The sequence below is a fragment of the Vulpes vulpes genome, chromosome 7 (assembly GCF_048418805.1).
Source record: "Vulpes vulpes isolate BD-2025 chromosome 7, VulVul3, whole genome shotgun sequence".
Classification (NCBI taxonomy): Eukaryota; Metazoa; Chordata; class Mammalia; order Carnivora; family Canidae; genus Vulpes; species Vulpes vulpes.
The window spans coordinates 39,238,128-39,265,928 of record NC_132786.1 but is presented as its reverse complement, the minus strand read 5'-3'; the positions used below and the strand labels follow the sequence as shown (position 1 = coordinate 39,265,928).

The following is a 27,801-nucleotide window of genomic DNA, read 5'->3' as shown; positions in this document are numbered from 1 at the left end:
CCTGACTAGAGTATTTTTCAACCTCAGTATTTTTTATTTTATTAAATAAGATTCTATCAAGGAATTACTTGAAGAAAAGAATTTAACAAAGTTGGAACTTCTCTTAACCATGGTTTTCATCACCACTGCCTTAACTAGGCATTTCACAATGACACAATTCTTTTTAAGAAAATTCTACAAAAACAAAGAAGAATAATATTTTCATCCTACCCATCATTACAGCATTTTCATTACACACTGTTTTTTCCTGGTCTTCTTTTTTTTAATGTGTTGTTTCCATGAAGTTAAATGAACAGGTATTTTGGATTCTGCACATACTAGAGGTAAAAATAATAAAAGTAGCTTTCATTCTTGTTTCAAAATGCATTTGTCTTAAAAGAGAAACTTTTTTTTTTAAAGAGAGACTTTAAGGCATTTTATAAATATTAAGTTTTCAGAGTAAGTTTGAGAAATTTGCAGTTTCACTGCCTTCTTTTTAGCTACTTAAGTACTTCCTTGAGGTTTTAAAAAACAAACCTTTAACCTTTGCATTTAGAGGGACCTTTATATCATAGATAGATTTTCCATTCTCTCTTTTTTTAATATTGAGTATATATCAATAAAATATTTTAAATTTGAAAGTCAATTTGGGCAGAAATCTTTACTTTTTTTCTAAAGAGCAAAGATAAGGAATATTTTACTTCTTGTTATTTGAGAAAATATCATGTTGTTTAATTGTATTATTACATTCTAATTTCTTGATTTCCTTAGTACTGCCATCTTATTCTTTATGTTTTTCATAAATTTGCCCATTTAATTTTTTTGAGTCCCTTTCCTGAATTTAAAGGGGCAATTGAAAAATTAGAATTGCTTTTATCATTCAGATAATCATACAACATTTGTCATTAGAGAAAAAGCCAGTATGATTTGAATTCAGTTTAAATTTCTCTAGACTATTGTCCAAAGCAAAACTATACTTTTTGTTTGAGATCAGTTCTCAATAGATTGCTTTTCTTTACACTTGTCAGGATCCTGCTCCCTAATATGGCAGTTTGTAATTCTTCCTCTTGATTTATCCCTAATTTTATCATTAAAATGAAAATATATAATTTTGTTATTTGGAAATACTGGTTTGCTTTTACTTCATTTGACCCTGACTTTGAGTTTCTGAAGTTTCAAAGTCCTATACTTGAGGAATTTACCAATGATAAGGTACCATTAAACAAGAGGTTTTATAAAAATGGTTTTCTCCCAGAACATGCCATGACTTATTTTATAAGTATTCAGTATTCACACAACAAATTGAATACACACTGTGCTATATACCAAACAATATGCTAAGTGAGAGGACCACCATAGCAAATAAAGTTATGGGATATCCTGTGATATAAAGGTAATGCAAGTGCAGTGGACTTCATAAGAAGGAATCCTAGCCCAATAATGGGGAATATCAGGAAGACTTATCCAGAGTATCTAAACTGAGATTGAACAATAATAGTAGTTATTAAGGCACATCTGTGTCTGTGTGTGTCTTTCTCTGTCTTTTGAGGGACAGAGGGGAGTGAGATGGGGAACTTAGGAGAGGAGAGAGAGGAAAAGAAAACAGTTCAGTAGTAGGCAGGTGCAAAGGCCTATGTGGGCCAAGGATTGATTGCTACATCATCCATTATGTTACATATCATTTGTATCTTTTTAGAACAATTTTCAGTTTTTTGTTAGCAAGTGATCATATCAAAATACCAAAATTGTGAAATAGAAAATATGACCATAAGTTTTTAATTTAGAGTATTGGATTTTTATTTATACTGTTAATTTAGAAATCACTCTTGAAAAAATCCCTTACTTGCTTATACAAATAATAAAATATTAATTGTTCTTTGAAAATTATCAAACTCTAGCACTTCCCCCATAGTTCAGTTCTTCCCTTCTCTGTGCTTAAGCTATTAATTCTTTGGTGAGTATTTCTCTAGGTGCCTTTTTTTTGTATCATTTCTTATATTTAGTTGTGGTGGAAATAGTAGTAACAATACAAAAAATTTGGATCAGCTTGTCTTTCCTACTTCAATTTTCGTTTAATTATATATACTTTCATGATACTATGTACAGACCTATCATTCTTATTAAGAGCTTTAAACTATTCCAGTGTGTATATGTTTATAACTGGTTTCCATTTGGTGGACATTTTTGGTTGCTTGTTTTAAAACTTATCTGTAGTGTCTTTATGAACTCTGAGAGTATAAAACAGTCTTATTTCAGAGCATTCATTTTGTAAAATTTTTCATTAACTATACATCCTTTGCACATTTATCATCATATCATCTGTTGCTGCTTTGGTAAAATAAGAGCAATGTGTAAAATTAATAATTTTCTGATGTATAATCATGCTAAAATGATTTTTACAGATTTTAAATCTTTTATGTCAACTATTATTTCTTTAACAGATGAATTTAAAGGTCATTCTTTACTACAAGCAGCCAGAGAAGCAGACCTAGCCAAAGTTAAAAAAACACTTGCTTTGGAAATCATTAATTTCAAACAACCACAGTCTCATGAAACTGCGCTGGTAAGATTTTACTGTTAATCCATTCCTTAGGTCTGCAATAGTAGTGGAGGCACAAAGTGTGATTTTCATTTCAGAAACCTTACAGTAACTTTAGTGTCTGAAATTTCCATTTTAATGTTGGTTGCATTGACTTTTAAATTTGGTTCAGGAAGTAATTGCTTTCATGGGTGAGAGAATAGACATTTGCTCACCCTTGATTTGGGAATTATTTTTACCTGTGTTTTTACCCAACCATATTATAACAAATCTACTTTTGTGGCCAATTCTTTCATAAAATACAAGATGTAACGTTCCCCTTAGAATCTTTTTTTTTTTTTATGGTTGCTAGGTAAAGACTGTTTGTTTTCCATTAAAGATTAAAGTATTTTCAGTGGTACTTGCATCATCCTTTGGAGCAATTATCCAAAGAATTATTCATTATCCAATGAGTTAGTGCATTCATTATAGAAAAACGATGAGTATGAAATTTTTGCTCCAGACTGTACAAATTCTTTTTTAAACTATTCATGTTTTTTCTTTTAAGGCCCTTTCAGAAAGATTAGCTTATTTTCCTTGTCATTGACCACATTAAGTTTCAGGTGTAGGGCTGGTAGAATTATTCCAAAATTCACAATTTAAACATAAATGATGCCTCTATCACAGACCTATAAATATGCTTCAGTTAACATTCCCACATATATTCAGCAGAAAAAAAGTCAAGCTGTGATCAGTTCTTTCTGAAAACGACATTAAAAGAGTCATCAAACTTAAGTGGGCCACTATATGCACACATAAATACATGGCTCTCAGACTAGAGTTCAGATACATTCAAGTTCTCCAGCATTATGCCAGGAGATACTCGAAGCAACAGAGTAAGCCTAGCCTGCTTTTTCGAAGTGTTCGTTGTATTCACTAGTAAGTAGTTTGTTACTCTTAACATTTTAATACAAACATTAATATAAAACAAAAAATACCAAAAATTGTATAAATGTAGGATAAAACATAAAATTTCTGAGAATACATCTTCCACTAAATTCCTTCAAGTTTATTACCTTCTTGCCTGTACCTGGGCATCTAGGCTTCTATAGTGCTTAAAGTAGCTCTGGGGCAGAGTTTGAGAACTTTTGATTTATGTGGCTGACAACTTAACAAAGGTTTGACTAATTCAGGTGTAGATATTTGTAGCTTTGGAGAGGCAGCATTCTGATACCTTTAAATAAGTATAGATTGGATAATTATTTATTGGCCAAAGAAAAAGAAAGTGTCTCTCTTACTGCTTAACAAAAATCATTTCACCTTAGTTTGAAGGCTTATGTCTTGTACTTCCAGTGTATTTAGGAAGAATTTTATGATCTCTATAATGTAAAATACATCTTTAAGTATGTTTTGACAGAACAATGTTCTAACTAGTCATCAGATGCTATTTAATTCTGAAGTCTACTTGTCAACAGAAGTTTATTAACTTAGCTGTGTTTACTTTACAGCACTGTGCTGTGGCCTCCCTGCATCCCAAACGAAAGCAAGTGACAGAACTATTACTTAGAAAAGGAGCAAATGTTAATGAAAAGAATAAAGAGTAAGTGTAATTGCAGAGGAAGCAGGTCTTAAAGGGGAAATGCAACAAAAGTTAGGAAATTTCTTTTTCTTCTCTCCATAGTTTCATGACTCCCCTGCATGTTGCAGCAGAAAGAGCTCACAATGACGTCATGGAAGTTCTACATAAGCATGGAGCAAAGGTAAGGCACACCTGAAATAAAATGTCAGACTTGCAATTGAGTAGCTAGGTGCTCTTAAGGCTCTTACCATTCTCTCTGATTTTCCTAGAAAAATGAATTTTGTAAAGGACTGTTACCATGTATTTGAAGTCACCTCTTCTCTTTTAAAGCTGATTTAAGTCTTGTTACTAATAAAAATAATTACCTGTGTTTTATTGAACTTTACTATTGTTCTTCTGTAAAGCAGTGAAATGTAGCTATGGTCTTATCATTCGAAATACATTTAACTCTACCTTGTTTTACAATAATACTGGAACTGGTAGGTTTTGATACTCAGCATCTTTGATGGCTTATCAGAATAATTTCTGTAAATGATAGAGTATTGCTACTTATTTTAAAGAACATTTTTGTTCCTTTAAACTGGTAATGATAATTATTTTCTCAAATAACCTTGACTCTAAAGAAATAAGAAATTTTGCAGTAACCATTTTTGTTGGCATTGTCTGAAATTATTAATTACTTGAGGGAGGAAGGAAACAAACTGGTTGTTTTTCAGAGGTAACATGAAATTGGAAATTTTTAAATCCTTAAGACTGTGTATTTTAAAGCAGAAGTCTCCAAAGTAGACAGACACTCTATGGAACATACAAGACAAGCCATTGGAAACAGGAAAAAATATTAGAATTTTAGTTTATTAAAATAGTAATTTCCTTATTTCTGAATAACAAAATTAATACCTGCCAATATTTAATACACAGATTGATGCTGGCTCCCTCCTTAGGTCCATGTGTCAGCCTGTCTGAGTCAGATCGAGGTGTTTCCTGGGGAAGAACGGAAGTCTGAGTAGCAAGGGATTGACACTGACAAACTTGCTCATCTGTTCATTTTCAGCATGTTATCATGCATACTGCATTTTACACATGTCCATATGAGTGGATTTATGGATACTATCCTAAATGGTAGATCCTTCATAAGGAACATTGTTTTTAATCCAGGGAATGACAATCTCACAGCATAAAGAGGTTGTCTGACTATTTCATAAATTAGTATTTTCAAGAATTGTCATACTTAGGCGTTGTGCTCTTTTTTTTTTTTTAATGAAAATAAGAGGGTCCGAAATTTGTCATCATCTGTAATGACAAATGACTTATGTGTAGGTACTTTTTACATGTATGTAGGTATTTTTTAAAAAAAGAAACATAAACCCTTAATGGCGAATATTACATATTTTAAAGTAAATGAGAAAGTGACTGCATTTTTTTTTAAAGACATTTATTTATTCATGACAGTCACAGAGAGAGGCAGAGACATAGGTAGAGAGAGGAGCAGGCTCCCTGCGGGGACCCTGATGCAGGACTCAATCTCAGGATCCCGGGATCATGACCTGAGCCAAAGGCAGATGTTCAATCACTGAGCCATCCAGGTGCCCCATCATTGTGATTTAGTAGGCATCACTAACAATGTACTTTTTCCACTGGTTCTACATGTCTCTGTCACATGTTTTGAGCTAATGTGGTCAATGGGACAAGCTACTGAAAATGAACTTAGAATTAGACCTTCAAATCTACATTACTGTTTTTATGTTTTTATTAAGGTTTTTTTTTTAAGCGAACCAAAAGACATTTTGTAAATTAGTAAATAGGATATTTTTAAATATTTAACTGTTTCATCTCTTTCCCAGCCTTTGTAATTCTCTTTTTGTGTTAAGTTTTGCACATATCCATTATGTATTAGTATAGCACTATTTGTTACAATTTACAAATGAACACAAATATTTATTGAAAGGGTTCTCAAAACATTTCTTCACTCATAAGGTTCACAATCCCAAAATTTGGATATCCTTGCTTTAAAAAGGACCATTGCTGTTTTGTTGTTGTTGTTTTTTTTAAGATTTTATTTATTTACTCATGAGAGACACAGAGAGGCAGAGACACAGGCAGAGGGAGAAGCAGGCTCCATGCAGGGAGCCCAGTGTGGGACTCGATCCCGGGACTCCAGAATCATGCCCTGGGCCAAAGGCAGATTAACGACCAAGCCACCCAGGCATCCCCCATTGCTGTTTTTATATAAAAAGTCAAGATGAACTGGAACAAAAGGAAATAGTTCTATAGATTTATTACCTATTTTGAGAGTATGACTAGTGCATTATTATATAAACAATGTCTTGTTACTCTGTCAAGCAGAAAATACTAAGCTAAGTGGGCTCTCTGCTATACTTAAGAGAATTGTATGTTTATCATTGACCTATTTTTAAAAATAGCTATGGCATTTATAATGTTCTTGAAAAACCATGAACAGTGCCCTTCATTTTTGGAAAATATCTATTGGTTGTCTCCCATGAGTCATTTTATTTCGTGAAGTTTCAATGAAAAATAACATTATTTAATAGCTATCCAGTCAGCATTACTCAAGGTATATGGTTCTCAATCTTTTTCTGCTCTTTATGTTCACATTACGTTTTCATCAATAACATCTCAATCCATCAGTGGAGCACATATAATTTTAAATACCCTGTCAGTAATAGAGAATGACTTTTAGACTAGTTTGCCCTCTCTAGTCCTTCCACTGTAGTTGATCTAAACCGAGAACTTCTATTAAGCACTTTAAAATAGAGGGGAAAAAAACATATTTAATCAGGGTTATGAACGAATAAATACCAATTGCCATCCTTACTCCCTGGTTCCAAAGCAGGCTGCTGTCCCTTAGGGTTGGTGTATATGGTGGCTACTGTCGTAGTAAAAACTCACTGTAAAAACTCAGCTTAGCTGCTGTTGGGCCCTACGGTTTGCTTGCTTAGTGTCCTTTCTGAAGAACTCATGGTTTCAATTTGATTTTTGGACAACTTACGCTTTCCATTTGATTCTAAAAGCACCTTCTGAACAAGGTACTTGAATTAAGACTCAGCTCTCTTACACTATTTCCTCCATCCTGCCTCCTTCCCTACTTCATGTCAAGTTCCCAAGCTAAGGCTAATATATCAGAAAAGGCAGAGAATTTGATAGGGAGATCTAATATCACTAATCTGTCTTACTTAGATAGAACTTAATATTTATGTAAGTCAAAACATTCTTTTGCTTAAAGCTTGATGATAAATAGAAAGTTCAGGTTTGGTATGCATGTTAAACATATTATAACATAGACAGACATACTTTTCACTTTATAGTCCTCTACTTTCTAGTTTTATGAACTTGAACTTCATTTCCTGGAACCTTAATTGACTCATCAGTGATATTTGTGTATTAATACCTCCTCTGTAAGTATTTGTGTGTTTGTGTGTGTAAAAATTAAATGAACTTATGTATATATAAGTATATAATATAGTACCTGGCATACAAGCAATACTTTAAGGATACTTGTAAATATGAGCATTGTATTTTTTCCATATTTGTCTTTGTAAACATATATTGCATGTTTCCCTTAATTGTCTAAACTTTTATATAAAAGTTATATATCACTTTCTTTATAATTTTTTTTTACTGTTTTTTTTTTTTTTACTTTCTTTATAATTTGTTTTGATCCACTAACTCAACAAATACTGAGATACAAAATGATTAAGACTGTAGGCTAGATACTATGGAAAATACCAGTTTGAAAGTTTATGCAACTACCAAACTTGAGCTAATCTTGAATCCAGTTGAGTGGTATTAGCAATGAACAAGGAAGAAAAAGATGAAACCCACTTAAGAGGTGGACTGTTAGAAATTAATCGGGGATTGGAATGGACTTAGAAACTAGTGGTACCATACAGGGAAGTGAGAAAGCTAGAGAGAAATACTGGTTTCCTATGCCTTGATAATTTGGTACTTAGAGTTGATATGATACATAGGAACATGTAGATAAAACTAGCAGTTGAAAATACAGCAGTAGAGTATGAAAGACGGTCTAGGATTAGAAAGATCTTTTGGAAAGCCATTGACATGGTGATCATGTGTTGCAAGGTCCTGGTAGAAAAAAATATGGAGAGTTAAGGAAGGGACCTTTGCAGTTTACCATGTTTAAAGAGCAGCTGCAGGAAGAGAAAATTGACAGGTCTTTCAGTGTCTGTTGAGTGCAGTAGGAGTATGAAGAAGGAACAGGTGTTCAGTGCTGCAGGGAGAAATCAAGGTGTAGGCAATGCCATTTAATTGGGCAATTTTTATACAAAGGTTCTGGCAGCTTTTGAAGGTGGTGTTCCAAAGATACAGAGGTAGAGAATTGTATTTGTTAGGGTTTTGGCAATAAGCACACTCAAAGTGGGTAATTTGAGGAAAGCTTAATAAAGCAATTATATACAAAGGTGGGCAGGGTTTAAGGATAGCAGCAAGTGGGGAGATGTTATCAACTCTGGGCAAGGGGCAAGGAAGGGGAGAGGTCCCCGGAAGCCGAGAAGGTAGCTATTTGGGGAAGGCCCCCTTTTAACCCTGTAGCCTCTGCAAAAGTTTTTCTAACCCCTCCTCCTCATCTTCCTGCTTCCCACTGGTCTCCTGCTATTGCCTCTCATTGGCCAAATGTAGTAAGAACTTAAAGACCAAAAGAGCTCATTGATATGATCCATACAAGTGAGTTTTCCAGGACACAGAGCGAGTGGAGGGATAGATGTGGATCTGGAGAGGCAAGCAGGCAAATGTTCAGAAAAAGGATAAAAAAATGAATGTCTAGTAAAGAAAGGAGGGTTATAAGAAAATGGGGGTATTAGACACCTCATTTGGAAAAATCTACTTTTAGGAGGGGACATGATGAGATGAACACTGGGTGTTATACTATATGTTGGCAGATTGAATTTAAATAAAATATTTTTAAAAAGAAAAATCTACTTTTATAGTGGAGTAAATTTCCATTTCTAAAAAGTTAATTATCTCTTATCAACCCCCAGCTTTGCAAGATTACTATAAAACCTAAATGGGAGAGAAATGAAGATTTTATCCTTCTTGTGGCAGGTTTTTGCTTTATTATTGTTAGCTACCCTGGCACTCTATTGCTACTGATTTGTCTACTATCATTATTAAGTAGAACTTAAGTTCCAGCTGCATATGATATTATTAATACCTAAGAATGAAAGGTTTCATTCAGAAATGGGTTTTTATTCCATACATAAAAGAGCTGATATTTTGTCATTACTCGAGCATCTGTTAAATGTGTGGAGCATGGAGAAATTTCTTTTGATCATTTGTCTTAATTTGACAGATTTATTTATATTGTTTGTAAGAAGAAATTGTGTCAATAGTAATTGGCATTCAACAGGCTTATTTCTCACATTGAGAAGTGATGAAGAGTCTTTGCTCACTTTGGGGAAATGTGTTAGCTCGTTATTAGGATTTGATTAATGCTTTTCTAGAGGTGGATTGATAAGCAGTTTCTATTAGCCCTAAGATGTTAAATAAAATGCATTCAAAGCTATAAAGTACCTCTTATAGTTCAAATATCTGCAGTTTGAGCCTATCGGTGTAAAGAGCAAAAGGGCCAGGGTCTGAGAGACATTACAGTTATCAGAAACAGATCATTTGAATCTAGATTAAGCATACATGGAAATCTGTATTATATAAATGTTCGCTTATTACTTCTCTGAGATAACCCATATTGTTATCCCATAGAAATAATCTACAGAAATAGTACCTGACAGTCACAAAAGACTAGAACAAGGAATTTGGAAACTGTTGGATACCTTGACTGCATTTTCTGTCTCTCTTTCTGCAATTGGTTGGGTTTCTTTTCTTTGTTGGTCTTTGTTCATCTATTTCATTCTTCTTTTTATAAACTGTATTTTTCTGTTTTACTTCTTTATGCCCTAAATATGGGCTTTGCAGCCCCTTCTTTATGTGTCTTTGGCTTAGAAATATACCACCGATAGCTACTGTCTCTCCCAAGTCTCAAGGATGAGAAGGGGAGAATCCGAATGAGGCTGTGGTTCATGCGCATAGCCATTGGATTGGCTCCTGCTAGTCTAATCAGCTATGCTCAGAGACTTGTTTCTCAGACAGTTAGGGCATGTGAGAAGGTGAGTACCCTTTTAATAAAACAAAATAAATAGATGCCATTATAATACACCTCTTTTCAGAGAACTTGATTCTTTTAAAATTCCACGTGAATCGTGAAGCTTTGCAAATAATGATACACTCAAGTTCCCCTAGTAAACAATCTAGTTTTATGTCTTTCAAATTATATTGAAATTTAACTTTTTAGACAAATTCTATACTCTTGTAGTGGGTTCACAACATATTAAAGAATTAATAAAAACCTTTTAAAGTGGAGTACCTGGGTGGCTCAGTTGGTGAAACATCCAACTCTTGGTTTTGACTCCTGTCATGATGTCCATCCCACTATGGATAACAATGCTCTATAAATATCAGTAAAAACTTTAAGAGCAAAAAAAAAAAAAAAAAAATTAAGATCAAATTAAATTACACTCTTACCACAGATTAAGTAAGTCCGTTATTTTCAATATTAAACAATTTTGTCCACACTATTTAACTTTTTTTCCTTCAAATCTCTAGGGAAAGAAGAATGCATTTTTTATTTTTGGCTAGAGAGTATTTTAGTAGTTGGGGCACCTGGATGGCTTAGTCAGTTAAACATCCAATTCTTGACTTAGGCACGGGTCATGATCTCAGGGTCATGGGATGAGCTCTGTGCTCAGAGGGGAGTCTGCTTGAGATTATCTTTCTCTCTCTCCCCCTCTCCCACAAACACGTATGTGTGCACATTCTCTTTCTCTCAAATCTTCTTTAAAAAAGAATATTTTAATAGTGTAGGGTTTGCTTGGTCTACACACTAGGATGATGAAAACAGATCCTTTATCACCAGAATTTACCAGTTTATTTTCACGAACCATTTAGTCACCAACCATTTTGAACACCCACTTATATAGGCATGATACTTGTTACTAAAGGGTATATATGAAATTTGAATTTGATCAAGAGTCTTCTCTCTTAAGGGACTTAAAATCTAGTAATAATTGTCTTATCCAACACAGTCAATTTGAATAGCTATTGTATAAATTGGAAAGTGATGTATATAAGGGTAGTACGGGTAGACTGCTATTCAGAGAATAGTTACTTCCACTGGTGGTAACAGGATAAGGGAAAGATTAGAGAAATTTCATGAAGGAAGTAAGATTTCAGCTAGGAATGTTCAGGATTAGATATATAGAAATTGGCAAAATACAAATCATATTTTAAATAATGACTCAATCAGGATGGTAAAGGAGTTAGAAGTTATGATTAGTGAGTCCAGTAGGTACTGAAAAGGAGAATATAATGAAAATCTTGAGAAGATATTTTGGAGCAAAGTCTTGGTAGTCTCAATTGGAGAGTTTTGATTTTGTTCTCATAATACTTGGAGAGCCATTGGAAGTTTTTGAATAGGCACGCAGCATGCACAGAATCTTGCTCCAGAAAGATAAATACTTCCTAGAAAACTACAGTCTTCTAGAAAGTCAATTACAGAAATGTAGATTCCAGGTATGTGCATAATATCTGGCATAATGATTTAGCAGTACTCAACAAAATTAGCTTTTTAAGATAGATCATATTTCTTACCTTTTAAAAGCTAAGAGGGTTTTAACATGCCTGCCACCTGTTCCCTGGGTTATAGTCTGTCCACCAGGACATAGACCTATTTTAGATTCCTATCTTTTATTTCTTTCTTGTAGATTTATTAATGCCTATCATTTATTTATTTATTTATTTATTTATTTACTTACTTACTTACTTACTTACTTACTTACTTACTTACTCACTCACTCTTCATTTCACTTGCAAAGTGTCCTGATTTGGGAGGAAATTACATTGTCATTCTAGCTAAAGGAATACAAAGACTGTTTTCAGCTCTGAAGTTACTTGAAATCCAGTTTAGATTGAGATATACCCATATATTCAACAGCTAAAATAGAATTATGAGTTAACAGTAGATGGTTAATTACAGAAATGTTACAGAACTGTTGTGAGTGATATGGACAATGGTAGCTTTAAGTTTAGGAGAGAGATAAACTCAGTCTCGAGGTTAACACTTTGAGACTAGGCTATTCACACTGATTCCAATATTGAGAGATGCCCCTCACCCATTTCCCTATAGTCTGCTCGCTAGTTTCCAAGATTGTTTTGGCATGTTTAAATCATACTTTTATATCCTATATATTTCAGGCCAAACGCTATTGTAGCTTTATATCATTTAGCTAATTACCCTCTGTAGGAAAGCCATTAATTTCTACTCAAACAAATAGAAAAGCATGCATACCTCAGGTGTTTAATCTCTAGATAGAAGGGGAAAAAGGGGAATATGTTTTATCTCTAAAACTACCAGATAATGTTTTTCTTCTGACACCTTCTGAATATTTATCTCAAGCTAGTCCTGTCCACACATTATCACACATTATATGTAGCATTTTTCTTATTTGAGGCAGTTTTTGTACTTTGGTGAAAATTATCTCCTTAGCACTGAATGGTAAGAATCTTTGATGACACCCTCTATCATAGCCTTATGGTAGAGATAGGGATGGAGGGGAATAGAGGACCAGATCTAAAGAAGACTTGATCAGAAAATCGATGTAACACTCCCTATTTTCTTCCAGAAGTGTGTATGTTGGTGATTGCAGATTATATATAATTACATGTAATTAATTATATATATAAAGAATTATATATATATAAAGAATTGTATCTCTTTAAAATATGAATAATAAATTAATGATGATATATATAAAATCTGTCAAACACATTTTTTAGGTTAAAAACACAAAACTTATGGAGAGCAATACATACATATATGCATATAGTTATTTAATTTGAAAATTCTTAGAAAAATCCTTGTGAGTGGCAATCTCATTTGGTTATCTGAGCTTAAGTCAGCATTTGAGTGCTTAATTATATGTATAATACTAGACTGTATTTTTTGGTTTGTTTCTTTTCTTAGAAGCTTGATTCTTATCTAATAAAGAATATTTTAAATGTTTTAAGCCTGTTTTTTTGACTGAGTGAAGAACTTTCAATGTGTGAGTCAAAATTGTCAAAGCCAAGAGGACAAAAAAACCAATGTTGTCATGACTTTCAGGTTGTCATGGACTTTGGTTGGCCCTTTTATTCAGTGCTTTCAATTACAGATTTGTGAATAACATGCCCATATCATTTAATCTCCTATATTTCTCTATCAATAGAGTAAATTACTATCAGTTCCCATTTCTGTAACTTATAGTATGGTATTAGAGTAATAAATCCAAACCTATGGGAACCATTAAACAATTAGAGTTCCCTATGACTCTCTGGAATCATAATGAAATATAATCACACTAGCTCCAAAATATCATCTTTTTCACTGTGAAACTGAATTAGAGCAGCAATGCAAATCCTGCCAGATAACCCATTTTAAAAATCGGGGTATGGGGATTGACCTATAGTCCTATAAAACAGTTATTTCTGCCCTCTAAAAACAAATTTATCACATACCTTGGAAGGCACATACACTTTGGCTTCCTTGCCTTGAACCACTTCAGAATATATATGTGGAGGGAAAAAAAAGTAGATTGACCACTTTGTAGGGAGCCCTGATTATATTCCATGGCTGGTTGGTAAAAAATAAATAAATAAATAAACCAAGGCAGAACATTAGCATGTTGATAAAGTTAAATATAAGAGGAAGTTAGGGGGGAAAAAAAAAGAAAAGAAAAGAGGAAGTTAAGGGATCTTAATTTTTGTTTTCAATTTTGAATCAATTTAACGATCAGTAATAACTCTGACAGCCAATTTCTCATCAATCATTTTTCCTTTTCTTCTTTGCTTCAGAACAGGGATCAGCAAACATGTTCTTAAAATTCTAGATAGTAAATATTTTTGGTGTTGTAGGTACTTATATAACCATTTTAAATGCAATCATTTAAAAATATAAAAATCATTCTTCGCTTGCAAGCAGTACAAAATAGTCAGCTGATTGGAAGTGACCCATGGATCACAGCTTGCCAACATCCTCTACAGAACTCTGTTTTGTTCAGATTTGGGAGCTTCACAGAAGGCTGATCTCAAACAGTTGTGGTAATCTTATTCTCCTTGCTAGTGACTGGTGCAGGTGTGGGCTTGGGAGGCATTTCTGGCCCTAGCCATATTAATCTGCTGGGAAAGGTTTCTTCTCTTTTCCAATAGATGTATAAAACATCCTTTTTGGCTTTGGCTGAGATTATACGGAGCTGATAGCATAGAGCTGCCACATAGAAAGACAAGCCTGGAGTCCTGAGATTAGGGAATCTGAGAAATGTGACATTTGGGTCTAGTGAGGAATAATCCTTCCTCACAAAAACCCTTGTCTAATGTCTGTTTAATATTTTCCCTGGCATCCATTGTTGTTCATTCTCTGAGTTATACAAAGTATCACCAAATTGTTCTAGTTTTGTTCTCTTTGTTTCCATGGAATGAGTCCTTCTGATGATATGTTGATATTTCTCTACAACTAATCCCAGCGCTTCAGCTTTGTTGTCTGATACAGAACTCCATAGATACTCTTTTGTTGTTATGATAACTCTTTAGAGTTTGAGTGGAAAATTCCTAATAAAAAATATATGCATTTTTCTAAAGCAAAGAATTTTAAATTAACACCCGTCTGTGTTGTACTTTAAGAAAGTTTGGTTTTCTGAAATACTAGAATACAGTACCACCTATGGGAATGAGTAAATGCCTTATATACATAAACAGGGATGAGGACATAAAGTTTCAGTATATGATCAAGGTTTTAACTTTCTAGCATTATCAATTGGCCCTCACCAACTGGTTGGAATTTTTTTCAGCTAAACATAAAAAATTTATAAATTAACAATAACTGTGATTTATACATTATTCTATTTTTTTCACTTATTCACATAAGCTATTCACATAGCTCCAAGCTGTGTCCTTCAACTTTGTATTTCTGGGGTTGAGGACGACAGAGGGGAAGAGTTATATTTAAGATTAAGTCATAATTTTGTGTTTAAATAGATTGCAATTTGCATATAGCATCTAGCACAGAGCCTAACATTAGTAAGGGCTTAATAAATGTTAGCTGCATCCCTTCCTTATGAGACTTTTTAGGAGGTAAACAACTTAGTTCTAATTTCAACAAGGGTGTAAGGAGTGTGAAACAGAATAATAGCTCGGTAGAGAAATGAGAATGTGTCAGTGGAGCTGCATTCAGCTGCATGTCAGGACCCTCCAAAACTGAGAAGGGGAGAGGAACGAGAAAAGTGAATGTAAATAATAGTGAGTGGTGATTTTTGCCCAGATTTGCTCCAAGAATGTATGCCCCAGAGTGAGTGAGAGACAGAAGGGAAGCTGCTGTTTTCTGTATTGCTCTGTATCACTATGCATATGTATAAGGCAGTCTCTCCTTACACAGTGTGTTTTTAAGTGTTTAAAGATATTGTATGACTTTGGTATTCAGTTGATCTGCTCACACATTGAAGGTAAAACAGGTGAGTGTTGAATTTACTAAGAAACCTTAGGTCTCTGTACCATTACATTGCTAGAATAATGTTGACCAAAGGCAAACTTTACCTTTGGCAATGACTTTAGAAACTAACACCTTCATAAAATAGGGTTCCAGTGTAATCTAATAAAGCTGGAGCATAGTAAGCCTATCGAATTGTGATTTTTTTTTCAAATTATGATTTTAAAATATAGTAGAAATGGGGCACCTGGGTGGCTCAGATGGTTGAGCGTCTGCCTTTGACTTAGGCCATGATCCCAGGGTCCTGGGATAGAGCCACATGTCAGGCTCCCTGCTCAGTGGGGAGCCTGCTCTCTTTCCTTCTGCCCTTCCTTGCTTGTGCTCTCTCTCTCTCTCTCAAATAAATAAATAAAATCTTTTTAAAAAATATATAGTAGGAAGTATAAAAGTAAATTACAGATGGTCTTAATTGACAGCATTGAGGGGTCACTAGTTTGAGCTGAAAAAGAACTTGGTAATATCTGTATTTTGAAGTAGTAATTCTCAAACCATGTTCCCATGATTTAAGAAGCTGTCCTGAGGATTTCTGTCACTACAATTAAATAATTTAGTAGGTTCCTTATCAGATTTACAGAGAACTGTTAATGATCAGAATTTCCCAATTTTAAGTTTTTCTCTTACAGTGAGGTAACAAAGGAATGTTCATAGAAAAAGTCAAGAAGTTTAGTTTGGTAGCTTATGTTTTCCATCAATGCATGCTAATAATGGCTGTGCTTTTATGTTGCCTGTATATAAACAGTCACTTTTCTGGTGGCAAATGAGATCTAATTAAATATGTCAGTATTTCATGGCAAATTTTGTTAAACACCATTAAGAATTTAGATAAACTCTTGCCTGAACAAGTGTGACAGCCTTACTTAAAATGATGAAAGACTGAAGACATGGAGATCAGTCATCTTAAATCTTTTCTGTCCTTAATTTTGTATTTGGTGGGTATATACAAATGCTTAGAATAATCTGCTAGCATATATTTGAGAATTTACTCCCTTAAGAGGAGCTTTCTAGAAGACCCAGAAGATCTATATAATGCAATCCATACTCTCAATAACCATAACAAAACCTAGCCTAGTGTTAATAGTATTAATTTTACATGAGTATTCAGAAAGGCAGTAATCATCAAGCCTTCAGGTAATCAAGACTTCTTAAGAAAGATGAAAGTTGCACTGAATTACATAATCCAGAAAGATGAAGGGTTTCTTTGAAAGAAGCAGTATGTACAATGAACATGGGCTTTGGTCTGTTTGAAATAAAAGGTATTTACTGGGGCATCCTGGAAAACAGGTTTGATTAAATTATGAAGCTGATCCCAAAGTTGAATGTTATCTTAAACAGTCTTCAAACTAGCTAAATTATTCTTCCTTGGTAAGTGTTCAAAGTTTTAAAATGGAACATTTGAATCTTTATTTTTGGGTGATTAAATGTATTTGTAATTCAGTGAGGGCATTCTATTAAAATTATTTACTAAAATTAGAAAAGAAATGTGGGGCACCTGGATGGCTCGGTGGGTTAAGGCTCTGGTCATGATCCCAGGGTTCGGGGATCGAGCCCCACATCAGACTGCCTGCTCAGTGGGAATCCTGCTTCTCCCTCTTTCTCTGCCTGCTTCTCTCTCTGCCTGCTGCTCCTCTGCTTGTTTTCTCTCTCTCTCTCTCTCTCTCTCTCTCTCTCTCTCTCTATCTCTGTCAAATAAAAATCTTTTTAAAAATGTAATTAGCTATTTTGATTGTCTTTGCTTACATATTCTGTTGTCTTTATTTTACGGGAGCAAGTTTGGTAAAACCCATTCATCCAAAAGAATTTCATGTGTATCTTAGATGTGGCAGGCAGTGAATGTCAGAGTCCCAGCCCTAGAGACCTTACATTCTAGTTGTTGAGTGTAGTGGCAGGAAGTGGAATGACAGGAAGACAGTCATTCCGAGAGGGGATGAGTATATTGTAATTTTCAGTAAAGGGGTCAGAAAAGGATAAGTAAGAAACTGATTTTTTCAGAAGCGGTAAACAAAAGTTAATAGTAAATAGTCTGTGGCATTTTTCAAAACACCTTGACAATTTATTTTTCTCATAAGAATGTATTTGCTAGGGTGTAAAATGGAATGAGTAGATACTCAATTGTGTGCCCACCCAACGATTTTTCAGATGAATGCACTGGACACCCTTGGTCAGACTGCTTTGCATAGAGCCGCGTTAGCAGGTCACCTGCAGACCTGCCGCCTCCTGCTGAGTTACGGCTCTGATCCTTCTATCATCTCCTTACAAGGCTTTACAGCAGCACAGATGGGGAACGAGGCCGTGCAGCAGATTCTAAGTGGTGAGTTAAAATAAATAAACAGTACATTCTGTGCTTCCCATTTCATGTCCACTGATAGAAACAGACAAATTTTGCACTACTCATTTTAAGGAGCTCTTTAGAATGCTTTCTTTGCCTGAATATTTTTCATAACTTTCCTTGTTTGCAGTTTAGCCCGAGCCCCCCCCCCCCATCAATTTTTTTGGTGGAGTGTGAGGTACGTGTCATGAGAAGGAAGCATACTCTTTTTTTTTTAGTTTTAAATTGAAAACCAGACTCATGAGTTAAGTTATGATTAAAGGAGACTTAAAGCTCATATAAACTGTGGAATTATGGCAGCTCTAAAACCTATCAAATAGAGAAAACTAGAAATCATTCATCTGGTAATGGTCTTCAATTAATTGTTCTTATATATGTGATAATCTGACCTGCTTTTTTTTTTTTATAATTCCTAACTTCATTACACCATTATGAGATTATCTTGTTTTTTTCTAGCTTAAATATAATTATAAAATCTTGCTGAATATCAGTGCCTACCTAATACAGTATTAGATATTTTAACTATTTAATTGATTGAGGGAGGTCAAACACAGAACTGACATGAGAGTATATTAGTTTCCCAAGCCCCCAAATTAGAGGAAATAACACAGTCTTGCTATTAAAAAATGGTGAGCTAGATACAAAATTATTAGTATAATTGACTCTTGTTTCCCATCCCTTTCATTCTGTCTGTGGGTTATATCTGCTCTAGGACATAACAAACTGGAAGAGTAAAATGGAGAAGGAAGCCTTAGAGACTAGGAATGTCAAGCCCTAGTTACTTTCTTCTGCCTATAACCCGGATTTCTTTACTCCATCAGATACAGTGCCCTCCCCCTACTTGTCATAATGAATATTTTATAACATCCCCTTTCCTTATCCAGAAATGAAATTTACAGATACTGTGGCCTAACTGTATACTTACCTTCTAAAAACTCTATATTAAATGCCTTAACTAAAATATAGAGGGAAAGTGAGAGTAAGTTGCAGTAAAATAATTTATAATTATTGTAACAGTAATAGCTTGGACAAAACTACTCTAGAAGACAAAAGTATACCCTACAAATTTTGAAGGGTTCCCCAAAATATAGCACAGTTGAGGATTATACCTCTATTCTGAAATAGGGAGCTTTCTAGGCTTGTGAGCTCACATATGTTGTTAGGTCTGAATCAGAGATAACCAGCCTCAGAAGAGTATCTGTACCATATTTTAAAAGCTATTACTTATGATTTACTTTCCTCATGCTAGTTCATTCATAGATAGTATCATTCTACTTCACTCTTAGATGGTGATCTTGAGACGGTTGAAGTAAGCCCTGTGTAGGACACCTTTACTATCAAAACTAAAAAGATCTAAAGGAATGAAATTTCCTATTATAGGATTGCAAGCTTGAACTATGAAAAACATGACTTCATTTAACTTCTGTTTCTACAAAGCAATAGGACATTTACTTAAAGAAGATTATCATGCTTTGACTAGGAATTCTTTCTGCCTTCTCAGTAAATTCTAATATAATTTCTAAAAGGTGTGACTTTTGTTAAAGCATTCTAAATGTTTTTCTTCCACTTTTTGCCAAGAACCATTTAGTGCTGAATTTTAAGTTAGATTTTATAAGTTATAACCATAGATCAGGCAAACAGACAGCTATCACATTAAAATTTCTAATAAAATTATGCAGAATTTTAGAGATAATTGACAAAATGGAAAAGATGGAAAAAATTAAGCAGATTAGATCCATTAATGCTATTTAAATGTCTTCTAATGCAATGCAATTAGACTATATGACTTCTGATAAAAGATAAATACTGAATCACAAATGAAATATTTTATTCAATTATTTTGATAATTCTTCATAAAAGTTTGTTTGGAAGATAAAACATATATAGGTAATTAAATGCGTAACATACAGGACGCCTGGGTGGCTCAGCAGTTGAGCGTCTGCCTTCGGCTCAGGTCGTGATTCCGGGTCCAGGGATCGAGTCCTACATCGGGCTCCTATAAGGAGCCTGCTTCTCTCTCTGCCTGTGTCTCTGCCTTTCTCTGTGTCTCTCATTAATATATAAATAAAATCTTAAAAATAAATAAATGAATGTGTAACATTGGACATGCCAGAACTTTTTGGTTTAATTCTTAATATTCTTTATTGATCTGGAAAAATAATACAGATAGTAGAATTATATAGTAAAATCTTGCCCTTAGAAAGGTTTTGGAAATAGGAACTGTTTTTTGTTTGAAAAAGGATTTAGGGCAGCCCGGGTGGCTCAGCGGTTTAGCGCCGCCTTCAGCCCAGGGCGTGATCCTGGAGACCCGGGATCAGTCCCACGTCAGGCTCCCTGTATGGAGCCTGCTTCTCCCTCTGCCTGTATCTGTGCTTCTCTCTCTCTCTGTCTTTCATGAATAAATAAATAAAATTTAAAAAAAAAAAAAAAAGGAAAAAGAAAAAGGATATAATTTTTTAAACAAAGATTTCTGTGGGAAATTTGTGTAGTCTGTGGACCATGTGCTAGCTGAACTTTTTGATTATACCTACATTTACAAATCAAATTCTAGGTTATATGTATAGTGACTCCTAAATGAATGCATCAATCACATAGGGTATATACTAAGTTATTGGAGTTCTGTTCTGGGTAACCTTTTAACGATGCATTTAAATACACCTGTTACCAGGTTTGATATCAACTTTTAGAAACCTGCACTTCCAGCTTCCAAGTCAGTAATTGCCAATAGTTTACCTTAATAAAGTTTGAATTGTAAACTATTGGCAGTATTTATGTCAAAGTTAATGTCAGATAGTAGTGTTTCTAAACCATCGTTTTAAAACATCCTTTCAGAAGATCTGACTTTTTTCTCTAGGCCTGCTTTCTCTGTACCTGCTCTATCTGGTATGGTAGCTACTAGCTACATGTGGCTAAATTTAAATTAGTTAAAATTAAATAAAAGTTTAGGATCTGCTCAGCAGTTGTCCTAGCCATATTTTAGGTACTCAGTAGCCACATGTGACCAGTGGCTACTATATTAGCACAGATAAAGAGCATTTCTAGTGTCACAGACAGTTCCTTTAAACAGAAGTTTGAGGCTAGACTTGACATGAGTTATTCTGTTTGTTCCAGTATGGTTATCTCATTACTTTTACCTAATCATTTATAGAGGTAAGGATTTGGGAATTTATAATAGCTAAACTAAACACTGAAATCCCCATTTGCATTTGCACATTGAAATAAGCCACAAAGACCGATTACCAGTCCAGTAAACATCCAGTCTACAGGAGATTTAAAAAATAATAATAATAATAACAAACTGCCTTCCAGATTTGAAACTTTAGGTTTGGGATGTTATTGTTTTCTTTTCTTTTCAAACTTTTCTTTTCTTTTTTCTTTCTTTTCTCTTCTCTTCTCTTCTCTTTTCTTTTCTTTTCTTTTCTTTCTTTTTTCTTTTATCCTGGTGAGCCAGAATAGAATTGGAGAAAAAACTAGAAGCAAGTCATCTTTAGTTTTTGACTCTAGGTGAAATCTTTAATTTCATACTCTGCAAAAGCCAGTGTGCTTATAGGAGAATTTATTAATATAGTACTTAGCATATCAGCCACTCTTCTTTTATGTATGTTGGCTTTTAACTTAAGTTTTATATCCTCCTTTTAATTCTGCATCTCTTTGTACAAAGTTCCTGATGTGTGTTTGTCTGTGTGTGTGTGTATCTGTATATCCTTTCCCCTAATACTTTGTCACATTGTTTCTAAAAATGAATCTGTTCTAAGCCTATTCAGGATTTATAATGGATGCAAAACCCTATAATTTGTACAGTAATGAATCAATATCTTTAAATAACTACTTTCTGCTCTTTAGGAGTAAGGATTTCTCCATAGTTCTCAGAAGCATTCTTAATATTTGCATAAAAACTTTTGCTTGATTGTAAAATATACCCTTTTGCAAGTAATCTGCATCAAGACCAGTGTGCCAATTTCAAATTGCTCTTAGAATTAAAACATTTAGCCACATTAATTGTATCCCTCAAATGCTAGAGTCTGAAAATATCCAAAGGTCTAACTCCATATATATAAACAAGTGTCATTTTATTTTGTTGAAATGATAAACCTAAAGGAGTACCTACAGATATCTGAAGGATGTTTCAATGAGTTTTACCAGCTGCCAGAATCACTGTCACAGAGAAGTTATATATACACAGACTTTCTCACCCATAAATGCAGCCATGGCATGCACAGTGAGGATGGAAGAAAGTAAGACAAGAAGGAACAGGATAAAAGGCAGCCAGAGAAAGCCATGATAGGCCAAACTCACTGACCCCCCATATAAAATAGCATGGAAGTCAGTTCAGCAAATGCTTTTTGAATGTTCTTTGTGAAAAGGAACATGGAGAAGATCAAGACCTGATTTCTTTCCTCCACAATTCTACAAACTAACAAATAATAAACCCTCTTCTAAAGAAACATATTTATTGATATTTCAGAAATGTACCTCATCATATGAAATACTCTCTTCTTTTCCTTGCTTTAATCTTATCATTTTACCTAAGTATTATCATGACTAAATAAACACATGGAAGAGTTCTCATAGCCTATTCTGTAAAACAATAGTCTCCTGAATGAAGCACTTTAGACTAGAAAGAGCTCAAGTATTTCTTCTGAAATCTAAAACCTTTTCATAACATCACTTGATCTTCCTACGTAGACAGTGGACTCAAGAAAGGCATCTTTGATCATAGGATAATCCTCTTTCGGATTTAAGAGAAACCAACACTGACTTTTTAGGTGCAAAAACCAAGCTGTTAAGTGGTCTGCTGATCATCACCATTACTAGTCAAAAATCCAAGTGACTTCATTCCTTTTGTGTTACATGAGTTTGTATATACATGCTCATTATAAAGGCCACATGTAATGTCCACAAATGTATTTTGAGTAATCTATGGTGTTATCTTTAAAAAAATTATGTGAGCCAATGTGTAATGAATTTTTGGTTTGTTTATATTGTAATAATCAAAACACTTTTGTTTGTTAGCCACATACTTCTAGACCTAACAGCCTAATCTAATTATATTGTATTTAGCATTTGTGCCACACCTCCCAATTGTACAGACATTTTTAATTGCATTTCCCTGAAGCCATTCAATGAATATGAATTAAACAAATTTCTGTGTTTAGTAGGCCTTTTTTGTACACTGATTATATTTTTCTGAGATCACTGATTTTGGAAGTAGTCCTTATGTTTCATATTGAGGAAGTCAAGGCCAAAAAAGAAAAAAGCTAGACATTAAGTACTAGAAGTTGAGTGCCTTCCCTCGGTTTACACAACAAGCCTTCCCTCAGTTTACACAACAAAATCTATGGCAAAGCTTTGCTACCATACTTTGTAAAGCCAAAGTATCATGGAGATGTTTTTGATATCATGCTCCTATGTTTCTTTATTCCCTTTTGCCAAGTGTTGGCCAAAAAGTTTAAAGACTAGAATAGTACAGTTGGAGAAGGATTTGTGTGTCTTTAAATTTATTTAAATGTAGCTTTAGGACAAGATGGATGTGAATTGAAACAAGAAGCCACTTTTTTCTTATCTGAAAACTATTGAGAAAAATCCATAGATTAGACCTCAGGAATTTCTGACCTCTTAGTCTCTCTTTCCATTCACCAAATAATTTTCCCATCTTAACTCTGTGATTTCTTAAAAACCAACAGTAGTTTTTCCTCTCTTTTATTCAGAAAGTACACCTATACGCACTTCTGATGTTGACTATCGACTCTTAGAGGCATCTAAAGCTGGAGACTTGGAAACTGTGAAGGTAAATCACTGCTTTTAACGTCTCGGTAGCACTATTGAAACTTTGCTAACCAGTACATTTTAAGCTTCTAAGTGAAACTATTCAAATCCGAACAATAAAAGGGATGAACAAAGTAGATCCATAAACAGGAGAGCTCTTTAACCAGAAAAGATTTTCTAGTATGTGCTTTATATCCATTAAACCACTTTAGTCACTTTCCTTCCGGTTATATGACTCTTTTATATCCACTTATATTAATGAAAGTGTTATTTTTAGCCACATTTGTAAATTTCTAAGCTAGTTCAAGCCCAGGTAATAGTACAATAAAGTTTGTAACAATGTTTCTTCAAGTTTTCTATTAGATTCTCATAATTGCTCTAGAAAAGCATTCTTATAACAGCCTTTATTTGTGATATAGAAACATGCAATTATAAACATTAACATTAAATTATAGATTTAATTTTTTTCAAATATAAAATGATATTCTGATATTGAATATGCTTTTTTAAAACACATACTTCCTATCTGTAATCACCCATGTAGAGGTGAAGGTAGAGATAGAGGTTTTATTCTGATTTGGGGATTTGTCTTACAGTTTTTCTTTCTTTCTTTCTTTCTTTCTTTCTTTCTTTCTTTCTTTCTTTCTTTCTTTTTTTGAGGAAGGCTAATTGTCAAATTGGTACTGACAATCATACTAGGTTATTTTTTACAAGCTAAATTTTATTCTTATTAAGCAAACTAGCAAACTGATGTAACATTCTTGCTGATGTATACTGGTTGAAAATGACAGTAAACACTTTCAAGCTCTGTTGCCTAGAAATTCTTTTTTGTTTCAGTATGTGCCACTTCTAACATCTCTTCCATCATGCAAGAATATCTAAAGTTATTTAAAGAAAAATAGTAAATTTCAGTTGTGTAAACTGAGGAGAAATTTTAAAGTTCTCTTAGATCTAAGGCTATGTACTTTTTTTCTTATTGAAATTACATACTTTTCATCATTTGAAATGTATCCCAATAAAAGAAAATCTTTCAATATAAAAGTGACCAGGACTCCTTTTCTGCATCACAGCATGATAATCTCAGGACTTGCTACATGTGCCTATTATCATTAAATGAGTAGTTTAGTATTTTCTTAATAATGTAATTTTTAATTCCATATGTTTTGTATGTGCTGGTAGGCAAATCTAATACAGCTTTCAGGTTTCCTAAACAATCCATTCACAATAAAAACCAACCTATTTTTATGAATGGAATGGAAGTGGCAGAAGAAAAAGCAAAGCACAAATTAAGTGAGAATTAAGCGTGATAAATTTCTTTCCCTAGAGGCTTCAGAAAGTATTAAAATGTTAGAAATTAGAAGAAAAAGCTGTGTGCCGAGTAAAGGATTTGAAATTATGAAAATCAGATAGGAAGAATGTAAAAGTGCTTTGGCATTCAAAAGGAAGGTGAAATGGAACGGAGAATAAGGAACTTCCAAATATTAGAAAGCAAATATTTAATAAGCAGAATGGCTTTTATTTTTGTGACCTGGCAAAATGAGCTGTGTTTCATTCCGTACTGTGTCCCTGTTTTGCTGATATTTTCTGCCCCCCCCAAAAAAGTCAATTTAGAATATAAGCCTGAAGAAAACCTGGCAGCCGCAAGAAGCAGCTTCAATCATGTAAGGCACCAATAGAAGGTGTTTGCTACCAATTTTTGTGCTCTTTAGTTTTATGTATTAATTTACTCACTTCTGTCTCATTTTGTTTTATGATTCTATAATTTATGTAGTAAGGCAGCCACAGTCTGATTTGTCATGAAAGGGTAAGATATTTGACCCAGCCAGATGACAGTGGCTCTTGAGATTAGAGAGTCTGGGGCTTCTCCATATAGAGCTGATGAGCTGAAGCTCTCCCTTATGGCCCAGATTTTCTTCCATCATGTAATCCTTGTACCACCTGAAAAGTCATGTTTGTACCCTACCAGTGTGAGGGTCCTACCCAGTAAGTCAGTAGAAACACATGCCTTCCAGGCTCTTAGGTTTTATATAATAATAGTTCATTACAGTGGCAGGAGCAGCAACAAAATTGTCAAATGCCTGGAAAGCTCTGCTGTCATACCTTGTGGGCTAGAAGATGTCCCTGTTTTCTTGGCTTTTTGACTGTTCTTTCCATTCCCTTTCTCTGCATCACTTCCCCGAACGAGGGTAATTAGGAGAGTAAACAAGGATGTAGCAGAAAGATTGAGAGATTATAAATCAGGAAAATCAGGTTTGAGCCTTTATTGTACCATGTGCCTTACCAACTCTATGAGAAAGGACCAGTTGCTTAGCCCTCCCCAAGCCTTGGTTTCCTTATCTGGAAGATGGAGATAATGATCAACCTCAGAGATAGGCAATTATTCTCTCACTGAAAGAATATGAGATTCTTGATCAGTCATGCATTATTATTCACGTGTTGTTACTAAAATTCATCTGCCACTGCCAGTGGTGCAGCCTGCTGGTTCTTCCTTTGCTTCCCACCCCTCTGTAAGCAGAAAGAATCGAGCCTATGCAGAAAGGCTGGCATTCCCAAGGAGATGAAAGGTGAAACACTAGAGCATGACTAGAACCAGTCTGCCGCGTAGAATTAGACAGTCCTCTCCCAAAGGTGAGGTGAAGCATTGATGACCGCATGGCTGTGCTATAGCGGGTCAGGGGGCAGACTGGATGGCCCAGGCAAAATTAATGTCATTTTTCTGGAGGTGTTTTGCTGACCACGTCGGCAGAGATGAGAACTCTGTGTAGTTCTGCAGTCAGCCAGGTGGTCCTACTTGAGGAAAGCATGGCTAACAGCACGCTAGTACAAGCAGATGTGCTAGGGCCAACAATCTCAGGAAGGAAACCCTGTGAAGATGAAAGATGAAGGCATAATTTGCCTTGAAGATTCTTGCTGTATTCTGGGTTTTTCTTTTTGATTAGGATTTTGGCCAGGAAATGTTTTTTTTAAAAAAAAAATTAAATTGCTCTGTAAACACTAAGAATATTTGTAGACACTGTGAAGCCAAGCAGCGTGCTGATTTTTAAACATCACTTGCATTATCTAATCTTTTGAAATAAATATTCATTAGGAAATTACAGCTTATCCAAGATGCCTGCAGTATTTTGGAGCAAAACCTATGAATAAATATTAATGCTCTTTTTGTGTTTGTGTGTGTGTGTGTGTGTGTATAATTAAAGCAACTTTGCAGCCCTCAAAATGTGAATTGCAGAGATTTGGAGGGCCGGCATTCTACACCCTTACACTTTGCAGCAGGCTATAACCGCGTGTCTGTTGTGGAGTACCTTCTACACCATGGTGCCGATGTTCATGCCAAAGACAAAGGGTATGTGTTAGAATTCAGCTATTGAGGGCTTAACAATTTTTTGGAAATATTTTCGAAGTCTTAGGAATTTTCTTTTACCATTAAAAAAGTAATGAAAACTTAAAGCATCTAAATAGAAACGTACAGTATAGAAAATGAGAATCCCTATTACCGCACCTTCTAGAGATTATAATAACATTTTGTGATAATCCTCCAGATTTTTTTAAAAGTATAAATCAGTGTATATGCGGTTGTGGCAGCAGTGCTTGTTTTTTTTGTTGTTGTTGTTGTTGTTTTTTGTTTTTTAGCAGTGCTTGTTTTTAACATAAATGATGATGCTATTCTGTGCAGCTTAATTTGCTTTTTTACCCAGTAGCATATCTTGACTGTCTTTCCATTTTAGTACTTAATTGTTCATCTCGTCTTCTTAATGTCTATAACAGTATTTTATTATATTATATGAATGTGTTTATATAGTTTATACTTTATTCTTTGTTCTTTTTTCTCTTTTTGCTATTAAAAATATATAATCTCTTCTCAAAGAAGCCATCCATTCCAAAGTCAGTGGTATTAATAGACATCTAATTTTATTTTTACTAATTCAGATATGCTATGTTTTTATATTAGTTTACTAAATTATTTTAATTTATCTAGACAAAGTTTAAAGCAGCCATGGCATATTTAGAAATGAGACAAAGATGTTTTAATTGAA

At 34.2% G+C, this 27,801-nt stretch overlaps 1 protein-coding gene across 1 annotated transcript in view; it reads left to right on the top strand.

The window, feature by feature from the left end:
- Positions 1–27,801, top strand: part of TNKS (tankyrase) — a 210,624-nt gene that overhangs the window by 137,467 nt on the left and 45,356 nt on the right. The window contains exons 9-14 of the mRNA XM_025993534.2: positions 2,421–2,542; positions 4,006–4,097; positions 4,179–4,257; positions 17,812–17,983; positions 23,710–23,789; positions 26,965–27,110. Of these exons, the coding sequence (XP_025849319.1) occupies positions 2,421–2,542; positions 4,006–4,097; positions 4,179–4,257; positions 17,812–17,983; positions 23,710–23,789; positions 26,965–27,110 (691 nt within the window). The remainder of the gene's footprint in view (positions 1–2,420; positions 2,543–4,005; positions 4,098–4,178; positions 4,258–17,811; positions 17,984–23,709; positions 23,790–26,964; positions 27,111–27,801) is intronic.